Consider the following 13037-nt stretch of genomic DNA (forward strand, 5'->3'; position numbering starts at 1 on the left):
ACAAAACATTATTGTTTTGGTGGTATTAATCTGTTGACATGTATTTTCATTGATATGGTGTGTGAAGAGTCCCAACACTGTATCCGTGTTACTGTTGTGATTTTTACTTTCAATAAAACATATTTGACTATTAAAAAAAAACATATATGTTACAATAAATATATATGTAAAACATAATTAAAATAAAACATACATAACAAAAACATAAAAGCATATAGCCAACCAATTTAAATACCTGGAAAGCAGACACAAACCCCCAAATTAAGAACAACTTCAAAGGCTTAGGTAATAAACCAGATCTTAAACGTCTAAACAGCAGATACTCTGATTCCAGACATGAGCCTATTCCATACTTGAGAAGCAGCAAAGAAGCAGCTCGCGCCCTAGTCCCAGTTTCATAACTAAAAACGATGAGATACACAGCAAAGCCTCCCAGGCTGATCTCAAGGCTCCCAATTTAGTGATCCATTAAATATCTCAGCCCTAACCTATTCAGAGCCCTAAAAACTAACATTTAATTTTTTTCAAGAATGTGAGAACTTACTGGTAGCCAATATAGATAGATCTAGTATTGGAGTGACTCTGTCTCTGCTGGCTCTACTACCTGTAACACTGAACTCGCAGCATTGTTTGTTACCTGCAGCTTGCAGACTTTCTTTCCTGGCAGCCTTAAATGTTGCGCGTTGCAGTAATCTAAACGGGAAATGAACAGTGCGCACATCACTGTTTTCAGATCTATCTGTCTCATAAACAACTGTAACTGGTGAGAGAGACAAAGCTTAGCAAAGGCTTTCCTGGCAAGCATTAATGCATGAATGGTCATTTTCAAGACAGAATCCACTATAATTCTGTATTCGGGTCTTCAATTTAAGTGTTATACCATCCAACTCTGGTAGAATATCCAAATCCTGAGCGCCTGAATTACTCACCCATCTTTTCAGGACTTAGGTTAAGCTTGTTTACCTGCATCCATGCTGCAATAGCCTACAAAGATTGGTTTAGAACCCCAGCCTCCCATGAGGGACCCTCACCCAGAGGATCATAGATTTGGACATCATTGGTGAGCAAATGATAGACTCCATATCTCCTAATAAGGTCACCTAATGGTTGTAGGTAAATATTAACGAGAACAGGGGACAGAATGGATCCCTGAGGACATGAGATTGAAAGACAGTTGCCCATTACTAACCTCTGGATTCTCCCTGTTAAAGAACAAAACCAATTTAGCCACAGATTGCCTTAACTCAAGCTGGATAATCTATCCCACAAAATGCTGTGGTGAATGGTGTTAAAAGCGGCAGACAAATCTAAAAAAACTAATAAAGACGAACCTCCCAGGTCCCATTCCTGTAGAAGATCATCCACTAAGGCCACCAATGCAGCCGCTGTACTATGCCCCACTCTAAAATCTGATTAGAAACAATCTAAAAAGTGTAAGTCACGTAATCCTGGAGTGAAATAGCCACCACTCCCTCACTCACTTTATCTAAAAATAGTAAATCTGATACTTTTAAACCAGTAGCAAATTTACCATTTAGGGGTGGAATAGCACGTGTCCATTTCAAAATCAGATATGCGTGGGCTGTCTCTCTCCCCTGACCTAAGCACGCTGCTGGGAATGCCTCTATTTAAAGCGGCTAAAAGTCATGTGCTGTGAAAACCAATGCCGACTTTTTGCCACGATATGGAGGACTGATTTCAGGCAGGTTAATTTGTCCCGGTAAATACTTTGGGTAATTGTCCTCCTAAGAGCTTGATGTATCGTGAATGTTGGACAGTGCAAAGTTGCAGGTGTGAGGCGAGCTAGAGAGTACGGCAGGGAAAGTGAGCACAGGAGGCCTGGGTGAACCAAGGGGTTGGAACTAGAGGGTGCGGTGGGTGCTGCAGCAACCCCTGGGAGCGCAGGCTTCTCTTATGCCAGGGGTCAGAAAGTTTTCCGCATCCCTGGCCCCCTGCACATGAATGGAACAGGCAGTCTGAGACCCACGCCGAGACGGCAGAGGATGGGGGGTGGAGCTGGAGCAGGAAGGGATGGAGAAGAAGTCCGCAGTAAAGGTTCTTGTTCCTGAGGAAGAACGGGAAGGGATGGAGCGCACGCCACACTGCTCAGCGCCTCTTTATAATTCTTTTAGTTTGCATTATGATCCAGAAAGTGCCACGGTGCTTTCATAGGGCCTGCCGTTGCTCCCAGCTTTGTCGGCCGCGTCGAGTTTTTGCAAAGCAGCGCAGAGGGGGTGAATGCAGACAGAATGGGCGGATGCAGAAGGAAAAAGATCCGTCTTGTTTCAAATAAACTTGGTGACTGAGCACAGGTACAGAGACAAGTAGGATGACAGAAGTGAACAACAGAATCGCTGCCCATGAGATCTCGGAAACCCAACACAGGAGAGCAGGGATGAGAAGACGAGGGCAGAAATGAAAAGGAAATTCCTGACAGAATGGGGTCAATGTAGCTTAGGGAAAAGAGTAAAGAGAGAGATGCAGAGAGGTAAACGGTTTGGTGCTCGAGCGCGGTTCCAGGAAAATGAAAGAGCTGAATCCCTTCCCCAGCACCAACTACAACCAATCCAAGTGTTGGTGGGCGGGAAGAGAAAGCAGAGATCTCTTGGCAGAGGTTAGCACTTCTGTCTGTATCTGCGGCATCGACGAGGTCTCAAAGAGCCAATAGTTAGCATTACTTACCCGGAGAAATAGGGACTCATCCAGCAAAGTGGATGAATATCTGGCTATGTTCAGCAGCCACCACTTAGCCAGATAAGTATTTAATCAGCTAAGCAGATAACCAGATATCTTGGGTGGATTGAGGGAGGGCAACTTATGCAGTTATCTTAACCAGATAAGTGCCTGTATTCAGCCTTATCTGGTTACGTTAGACCTGCTCAAGAGCAGATCTAGAGTTCTCCAGATATAACTTATCTGGTTAACTAAAATGTATGCAGTTACAGCCGTGCCACTGAGTATCCTTCTAAGTCAGCCACAGAAGCTATATCTGGATACCGCAGATAACCGGATGTCTGTGAATATTGAGCCCAATAAGTATCTCAGTTTCTCTAGAAGACGCTCATTCATTAAGCTCCCACCTACACAAAGTTCCATTGGAATCGAACTCTTCCTCCAGACCCACAATGTGCTTGGTCTCCACCACTTTCAAGCTAATTCTGGATAGGGAGGGAGCTCATTTCGTTTCCATTCATTTTTAAAAGAAACTGAAAGAAAACCGAATGAGATTTCACTTCTTGAAATGTAGTTTCAGAGAAAGATATGCAGCTTTGACACCTGCCCTTCCACCGCCCTTTGACACCGCCCTTTGACACCTGCCCTTCCACCGCCACTTGCCCTGCGGCAGCCCGCAGCTTGCAAGAAGTACAGACCGGGACCGCGATCCCCTGCCGCTCCTGCCCCCTCCAGGTGCCTCGTTTGAAATGGCGCTGATCCTGCGGAGCCAGGAGTGACGGGGGATTGCTCCTGCCCCTTTGCACCCCTACAGATGGGGTAGGGTAGGGGGTATCAGGGAAGGCCTGCGGTGGGTGGCTTTGGTTCGTAAATTTGGACAGCGCGGGGCACAGGAGAGAGACCCTTTGAGCTTCCTTATGTTTTTTCTGGGAGGGGAGAGATTCGTTTGTTTCGGCGTTTCTTTCATTTCAGATAAACAAAGCAAAATGAAAGAAACCTCAAACGAAGCAAAAAAAAAAAATCAAAACAAAAGAAATGATGTGCACCCCCCCTGGTTCTGGATGCATCAGTGAAAGAAAAGAAAATCTGCTTTGTAATGAATGTGACAGGGAAGTCTCTAATACTGCAGGCTCCCTCTTCCTCTCCATCCCTCATCTCATTACCTGAAGGGGCCATTAGCTTTGGTGTCACATTTACAGAGCCCTGGAAATGCAAATAATCTTCAGCTATAAAAAAGAAGAGTGACCATTTAATCACATGGGAGCGGCTTGATGTCTGCAGCACCCGCGGTCAGGGATGACAGGGCAAGGCCTGACATGAGCAGCAGGGGGTAGAGGGGGCTCAGTAAAGAAAGAGATGGGGAAATCCTAGTAATAGACACGACAGACAGTTTCTGAACAGAGTTGTTCTAATGCTGGATATCCCACAATCGCAAGCTGGATGGAAGGTGTGTGTTGGGGGGCTTCACCCTTCAGTTTTCTACAATTAAAATGTGATCCTGAATCTGCAGATGTGGGATCCACTAATGTGGCATGCAGCTTCCCTGAAGACCTCATGGCTTGCTTACAAATGTAACTGTGTTAAACTCATTTCAATAAATATTACTCATTTGTAATTTAGAAAAATCTGTGCACATGTACTGGACCCATGGTGACAGGCACCAGAGGGGCTGAAATAGCACAAGTTTGATGAAACTTGTGAGCAGTAGCATCAATTGTCAAGAATTCAGCATATTCATGCATATTTCATATACATAGACAATTCAATCAAGTTCATAAAAAATTAAAGTGGAGAGCATATCTCACATTTACTTACCTCCTGCATAGATCAGAAATAGCTGAACAGCATTCAGAAGACAACGTCTGTGAGCGATCCACTTAAAAAACCTGTTCCTTTATATTTAAAGGTTCTCCCGGAGCTTTCGAACCGGTGCATGGCCGCGCATTTGCACACGTGCGTCAGCTCGTGCCCAGCAATGCGGCTAGGTTATAACATGCGTTCCTGGCTACGCGCACGTCTGCCCCAAATTTTAAGTGGGCGCACACATCCCACTTCTATCGCATAAGTCAGGGGATTTTAAAAGGGGTGCGGGCCCGCAGCATTCCCAGTTTACCAGTTCATCCACCAGTTAGGAGCTGGGTCCTCCAACCCCCACTGGTTTGATAGTGTCCACAGCATTCCCAGTTTACCAGTTCATCCACCAGTTAGGAGCTGGGTCCTCCAACCCCCACTGGTTTGATAGTGTCCACAGCATTCCCAGTTTACCAGTTCATCCACCAGTTAGGAGCTGGGTCCTCCAACCCCCACTGGTTTGATAGTGTCCACAGCATTCCCAGTTTACCAGTTCATCCACCAGTTAGGAGCTGGGTCCTCCAACCCCCACTGGTTTGATAGTGTCCACTCCCCCCACTTACTCCAGACCCTTTAAACCCCTCAGAAACAGCTCCATCCCTTTATTTAATGAGTTACGCGTCATCCAGGGCAGAAGTGAAGTTACATGGCGGGGAATCTCGGCGCGTAAATATTTGCACCTGCTTCTCTTGATCGAGCCCTGAAACTCTCACGTCCTGCCCCTTTTAGGAAATGTTTCAGACGCGTGCACCACAACATTTACGCACGTATAGGGGCATTTTTTTAAAATACAGTCAGCAACTTCTTTGCACATCCCCTAATTGATGTGCGCGCCAGGCTTTTAAAATTCACCTTTGAGAGTTTGCAGCCTGAATGCTGTTCAGCATTTCTGATCCAACCATGAGGTAAAGTAAACGTGAGCCATACTCACCACTAGATTAAAAAGAAAAGACTCAAGGGTGATTGAATTATGAAAGCTGCACAAATGGACAGTAGCCAGGGTTAAAGCCTTGATGATGGATGGAAATGCTCACAGGTTTCCGACTTGTGCTAATTTAACCCCCTTTTGTGTCATTTGTGCTTTGCAAGTTGAGCACTCAGAGGGCTCCCCTTTATGTAATCAGATTCACTAGAGGATGTAATGAGTCATGATCCTTTTTATTAAAGCCAAGTACTACATCTGTATTGTTGTACATCGCTTCCTGTGATCACGATTTGGGTCCCTTTATCAGGTGTCTTCTGAATGGCAATGAGACACAGAACCTATCTCATTGGTAACAATACTGCAGAGTAAATAACCACAGCACTACCACATCCCTAACATTCATGCAGCTGCAAAATCATACCTACACTAATCTTTTACGGTATTTATTTGCCTGTATTTATAAGAAAGTACCACAGTCTCCAATGAGATGTGTGCTACTGTGTATATTTAGTTAGCTATTTAGCAGTCTACCTGAAATTTTAATACTTCAAACACATCCAGGGGGTATCACTGGGTTCATAATGTTATTTGGGAGAAGAGAGTTGAGGAAAATTGGTGTTATTGCTGCCTTACCCCTTGTGCTTTTTGGCTGCAGGTGTCTGTCGGTCTTCCAGCAGGCTGTCTGGTCTGAGTGTACCATGCTCGCTGCCCAGCCCTCTGACCTGTGAGCTTCAGAGCTGTCCATATTGTGCCAGCATCCTGGAGAACCAAGAGTTTGAGCTCAGTGAGCCAGAGAGCTGCGACTCTGACACCAACGGAGTCTACGAGTTCACCCAGGATGTGCGGCACGGAGACCAAAGGGATCGCATGCAACAGAAAAAGAATACAAGGAGAAAGAAATCAAAGGGCAACAACCAAGTATCCAAGCTGTGGGTGGCTTTTGGGAACAGACTGAAAAGGATTGTGGATAGTAAATACTTCAATCGTGGGATTATGATAGCAATTTTGATCAACACCTTGAGCATGGGAATTGAATATCATGAGCAGGTAAGACAAATAATTAATCATATAACCACATTTTTATGAGAAGCTTATCGTCCGTGTACTCTGTAGATTCTAATGAACCTCACACTCCAACTCTACAAGGAATATAAGAGATTTTGCAGATTGTGCTAACTGAATTGGAGTTAGGATCTAATGATTTCACTGTTGAGAATTAGCATTGAGTGAGTTATGATGTTGTCCAGGCTGTTGGCACATGAGAATCTCCTTGCCTCCAGCCCCCACCAGGAACCTCTCCTTTTCATCAGTATTAGCCCTGCCTTCCCTTCAATCCTTCTTTTTATTGTTGGGTGCATGCACACACCAATAAACCAACCTAGGCGCTAGAAGCCTGGTATTCAAAAGATTGAGGCATCTAACATTAGGCTCTGACATCTGGAAAATGGAAATATTTGCCTGAGTGCCTAAATTCACCTTAAACGTAAACAAAGCATAGGATCCCTAACTTAGGCACCTTAATTTAGGGAAAGTAATTTATTTATTTAAAAATGTTTCTATGCCATGCTATCCAAGGTCCTGGGCAACTCTCAGAATTACATTGATAAAAAATAACAAACTATGCTTTCATGTTTTTAGTTATCCATGAACACTGTTCATGGATAACTAAAAACATGAAAGCATAGTTCCTCAATTCAACTTGAATGCTTCTGAAAAAAACACTGGCAACTTGTTTCTGGGATGATTTAACACATGGGCTCTGGCAGTCGGTTCCAGAAGATAGATGCCTTTATGGCAAACAGCCTTTCACTGGTTTCTTTCTGCCAACTTAACTAGTCTAGGATCTGGAATGTCAAGCAAACATTTCCCTGTCTACTAGGATGGTAGATTCTGAGCAGTGAACTGATACAATAAGGTGCTTCATTATTCATTGCTCTATGTACCATTCAGTAGGAAGCCAGTGAAGAGTATAAAGAACTGGCATAATATGCTCAAACTGCATCATTCCCATCAAAGGTTTAGCGTCAAAATTTGAACTATCTGCAAAGCTATAGATTGTGGGAGGCCCAAATAGAGTTACAGTAATCAAGGCCAGATATAACTAAGGCTTGGAGAAATATCCTGAATTCCATTTCTTCAACGTAGGGTTTAACTTTCCTTAGAATCTGCAGTCTAAAAAAAGATCATTGGATAACTGTCTTAACGTGATTTAAATGAAAGTTCAGTCTATGATGACGCCAACGTTTCTGACTTCCTTTACAATAGATATGGAAAATCCATCCCATTGAATGTTTGCTAGAAATGTTTGCTAGAAAATGGGATGCTAAATGTCTGCCTACCCTAATAATCTTTGGTTTTTGAAATATTGAGTGTTAGCATATTGTGAGTTAACCCTCTCTTAACGGCATTCAAATATTTAGAGATAAGACCGATCATTGTATTGACATCAGAAGTGATTGGAAAAATGAATTGTATGTTGTCTGCACAAAGGCAACAATAATGTTCTAAGCCCAAAAATAGTTTGCAAATCAAACGTAAATACATAAGGCCCAATTTAAAAGGCCCATGCGCGTAAAAAACAGGAGTTATGTGTGAGGTTCGGGCCCTGTGCACCACATGCATTTTACAAAGGGCCGGCCGCGAGTGTAACCCTTGTTATGCACAGAAATGCTGGGCCAAGTAAAGGGGTGAGGCCAGGACAGCACCATTAGACTTTGACCTGGGGAAGCGCATGCCGGCAGTCAGTCGGCATGTGGAGTATATTTCTGCTCCCGAGGAGCAGTATGTATAGAAATAAAAATATTTGGGGTATCTAGGTAGGGGTTAGAGGTCAGGGAAAAGGGAAGAAAGTTAGGTAGCGGGGTAGGGAAGTTCCCTCCCAGTCCACTCCTTAATTAGAGTGGACTGGAAGGGAACTAGGAAAAAGGGAAAAAGGCCGATTGCATCACTGCGCATAACTGGAAAAATCCCCGGTCGCCCACACATGCGTGCGCATGGACGCATGCACGTGGGTCTTAAAATCGACCCCTTACTGAACAGAGTGGCAAACAATAATGACCCTTGAGGAACCCTAGTTTTAAGTGGGTACCAAGCAGAAGAATCCTTTCCACAGCAAACTTGTTGTGCATGATCAGTCAAAATTATTAGCTATCCTAAATTTATGTGCCTCAGGTTAAGTTAAAGTTAGGTACCTATATTCAGGCCAAAATTAAGGTGCCTTAGATCAGCTGAAAATAGGCACAGGAGCCAAAATTGAGGTACTTAGCCTTTTCTGATATCAGGCTTGAGATCCTTCTAAAAATTGTCCTTCTTCTGTTTAGATTTCATTCTGCCTTAGTGCCATCAAATTAAGGGGTACAGATGGCCTAGTCCCTTACTGTACCAAGAGTCTGTATTGGATGCTTCAGTTCCTGTGCCTACATTCTCTGCTTTGGCTTCTCCTAGAAGCAGCCACACAAGTAACGGTGTCTCCATATTCCACCATAAGGGCTAGAAGCCAATTATACAGTAAAGTATTAGTGAGGAACAAATATGATCCTCTTGGTTCACCCAGTCTTTCTAGCTGCCCTCTTGCCTATTGTGTCACCACAGACCCTATTGAATCTCTGGTCATCTCCCTCTCGCACCCTCACCTCTGCCTGCAAGATGTGTCCCAAGCATGCTTGAATTCTGTCACCATTTTGGTGCTTACCACCAGAGTACTGGTTGGATCTTATTGGTATTAATGTCATAAATGCCAGGACACCTATCTGGAAGGTCACTCTTATACTATTCATGACATAACATAACTGCTCCAAGTGATTTCTGAGGATTGCAGAGTATGTTCTGAAGTAATTGTAACAATGACAACTAAATGTTGGAATAATATGTGTTCTCACTGATGACCTCATAGCTTCTTTTTTGTACTGGGCCTACTGCACTCAAAGAATGATGCCATGGCCAATTGGGGTTGGGAAGTGCAGGTATTCCATGAGTACCATAATTATATTCAAAAAGGATTTTAAAGTCCTATGAGAGGGTCTTTTTAGGAATCAGAAGGCATGTGATGGTGATGTTGGTGATGACTGGGCTGGTGGTGATGGAGTTGGTTTGGTTTTTTTTACTTTGTTGCATTTTATTGTTTTATGTTTATTATTTTATTATGCCACTGGTTCAGTTATGTACACCACTCTGGGCAGTCAGATGCTGGGGAAGTGATTAGTAAGTTTATTACATAAAGTAAATGCAAGTTCTGTTTTTAAAGTCCTATGAGAGGGTCTTTTTAGGGATCAGAAGGCATGTGATGGTGATGTTGGTGATGACTGGGCTGGTGGTGATGGAGTTGGTTTGTTTTTTTTACTTTGTTGCATTTTATTGTTTTATGTTTATTATTTTATTATGCCACTGGTTTAGTTATGTACACCACTCTGGGCAGTCAGATGCTGGGGAAGTGATTAGTAAGTTTATTACATAAAGTAAATGCAAGTTCTGTTTTATGCAGTTACTGTGAAATATTATTATCATGATTTGTGTAGCACATACCAGATGTACACAGTGCTGTACAAAGACACATAGGGGTCGGTTTTAAGACCTGCTAACACTCCAGTTAAGGACCGGACTGGGAGGGAACTTTCCTATGCTTAACCCTACCCTTCCTGCCTCCTTTCCTCTCCTCTCCTCCCCGACCCTACCCCCTACCTAACTCTAAATGTTTTTTATTTCCCACCTTGCCTCTCCTCTGAAGCAGCAGTAGATTCCGCGCACCCGCCGGCTGTCGGTGCGTGCTTCCTGGATGGGCTTAAGCCATTCCACATCCACTTCCCGAGACACACGGAAAGATGCACTTATACCCCTCTCCAAGCCATGGCTTCATGTTTTCATATGTGCAGGAGCCAGCATTACATAGAATTGCTGCTGCTGTTCCTAATCAATCAAGAATACGTTTGTTTTCATTTTGACATCTGTTCATAGCCAAAGTAAAAGAATCAAGTAAGAGAGGAATGACTGAAGCTGAGTTTGTTCATTTGAGTTGGATATCAGCGCACAGAGTGGCACATTTCTACAGCTGACTGCCCTACTTCTGTCATGCAGCTTCATTTTTACCAGAATGCTAATTAGGAGGTTGCGGGACACAGTTCTTTAGCTAAATGATTGATATTGCAAAGGTTAATTGCCTTCTTTTTGTGTCCCCCTTTTGAATGTGGGCTGCCCAAAAACAGAAAGCATGCAAGGAGCAGACAGCAGTGCCATTAATTATGCATGCAGACAATTAAAATAAATTGGGAGCTCCTACTCTGCATTCTGGGGTGCAGACAACAGTTGTGTACATCTCCTTGTTTGGAGCAGAGACTCAGCTACTCCCAAGCAACCGGGGAGAGGAAGGCAGGGAAGGAAGGAGCATGAGCTTTCCCAGAGCCGCAGCCGCCCTCGGCCCCGGGCCCTTGTTGCGTTCCTTGGTGGCTGGTTCTGGTACTTTCCACCTGAGAGCCTCTGCCAGCTGTATCCTCGACACTGACTGGAGCGTTCATTCACATTTTGGTGCGGCACCTGCAGTACAAGACTTTACAGCTTTGTCCTCGTCCTTCCCTAGGGACGAGGAACGCACCCGGACGTGCTAAGAACTGTCTACACCGATGATGCTGTACGGCGCTGGGTGCACACGGGTGCTTTCGTTTTCAGATAATAATCTTTGCTCTGTGGCTGACCAGCGCTATGCCTATTGCTGCTGCAGTGTATAAATAATCATTGCTCTCTGCATGCCCCTTTCCAGGGCACTTCCCGTGGAAGGCAGGGGACCACCTTCAAATGCTGCAGACTAGGGAAAAACCTGCGCAACTCCAGATCAGCATTCTCCAGCGGGGGTAACTAAAGCTGTAAGTCCCAAGGGAGGTCACCTTCACTGTCTCTCAAGAAACAAGCCACAAAATAAGTCCCCAAAAATACAGAATAACCAGCAGTCAGACAGTCCCAAGATTCACAACAGGAAAATCACAATAAATCATTGTATTTATTTTATTTTATTTCACAGATTTATAGTCTGCAATTCGCAGAGCACTAATGTGTATTACAACCAACATGCACAGTAATAAATGTATACAGTTCAAATAAATATACAGCAATCATTAATTAAAAGCAGCTGACAACTCTTTATCAATTTCTCATGCTACTCAAATAAAACAGGTAGGAATTGGGTTTCTGGTGGCTCTCCACACTCCTTTTCTCCCCAGAGCCTGATATATATCTATACTTGGTTGTTGCAGTCAGCCTCACAGATGAGTTTGCTTAACCAGTGGACTTGGGAACGTCGCCCTCCAGAAACTACTGCAGCTGGGTCTCTCCTGGCATCCACTCCAATCTTGAAACCCCACTGACAGAGACAACCTATCAACGTGCTCCCAAAAGGAGAGAGGGAAATCTGTCCTTCTCCAGGAGACTGGAGAGCACAGTATCCTGCTGCTTCTCCCTTGTTCCTCTCAGACAGCCTGGACTCACCCTGTAAGGGATGCACCAAGACAGTCAAACACCCCCGGAACCTCCCATTGCTGGAATTTCCCTATGGTGAAGGCTAAATCTGCTCGGAGTCTGCAGTGCTGGGTACACTGATGGGATATTCTACCTGGGTACACTGATGGGATATTCTGGGTACACTGATGGAATATCCCATCAGTGCTGGGTACACTGATGGGATATTCTTTCCTACCCATCTATATTTTATAATTTTATACATATTTATTAATTGATACAGTTGGATAAAATGTTAATATTCTTTCTTTAATTTCCTCCCCTTTCAGATCCTAGTTATTTTTCCTTGTTTTTTTTTTTTTTTTTGTAACTTTCTCACATCCTAAATATTGTTACAATGTTTTTATTTGTTAAGTTTCTTATTATATTTGATGTCGAATTGGGAAATGTTTCTACCATGTTACTCTCTGCAGTTATTCACATTGTTAATTGTAAACCGGGTTGATGTGATTCATATCATGAAACTCGGTATAATAAAAATAATAAATAAATAAATAAATAAATATTCAGCACCACGGACAGCTGCAAAGTTAAATGACTAAAGTCAGCCAGATAGCTTGTCCGTGATATTTAATGGAGCGCTGTCGATTAAGCGTGCCCTTGAATATATTCAGATAAAGTCCAAGTTGTCCGGTTATACATATCCAGCTAACTTCAGGACTCCTCGCCTGCAGGAATAAATTTAGCTGGATAACGTGCAATACCAGCATAATCCAGTTACATTGGCCAAATAACTTTGCTGTGCTTCGAATCACCCCTCAAACAGCTCCAAGTTATCCAGATATGTTTTATCTGGCTAACTATTTAGCCAGATAATTTTGAGGTCTTCAGAGCTGCAGGAAATTTAAAACCCTAGGATTTATCTGGCTGTGTTGCAACTTAGCTGGAAAAGCTCTTTGAATATGACCTCTTTATAAAGAATGCATGGAAAGAAAGTAATCTGCATTTCAGTTTATAAGAATAAGAATGTACAGAACTGTTTAGCACCATGTTCTGGAGGTGTGCAGTTAGGGATCAGAGTTATTTTAATGTCTGGTTTCTATCTAATTATCAAATCCTTATTGCCGGTGGTCACTGAGCTGGGAGT

At 43.4% G+C, this 13037-nt stretch overlaps 1 protein-coding gene across 1 annotated transcript in view; it reads left to right on the forward strand.

The window, feature by feature from the left end:
• Positions 1–13037, forward strand: part of CACNA1H (calcium voltage-gated channel subunit alpha1 H) — a 449793-nt gene that overhangs the window by 327955 nt on the left and 108801 nt on the right. Inside the window, 1 exon segment of the mRNA XM_029576705.1 lies at positions 6105–6496. Within this exon segment, the coding sequence (XP_029432565.1) occupies positions 6105–6496 (392 nt within the window).

The sequence above is a fragment of the Rhinatrema bivittatum genome, chromosome 14 (genome assembly GCF_901001135.1).
Source record: "Rhinatrema bivittatum chromosome 14, aRhiBiv1.1, whole genome shotgun sequence".
In the NCBI taxonomy this organism is placed as follows: domain Eukaryota; kingdom Metazoa; phylum Chordata; class Amphibia; order Gymnophiona; family Rhinatrematidae; genus Rhinatrema; species Rhinatrema bivittatum.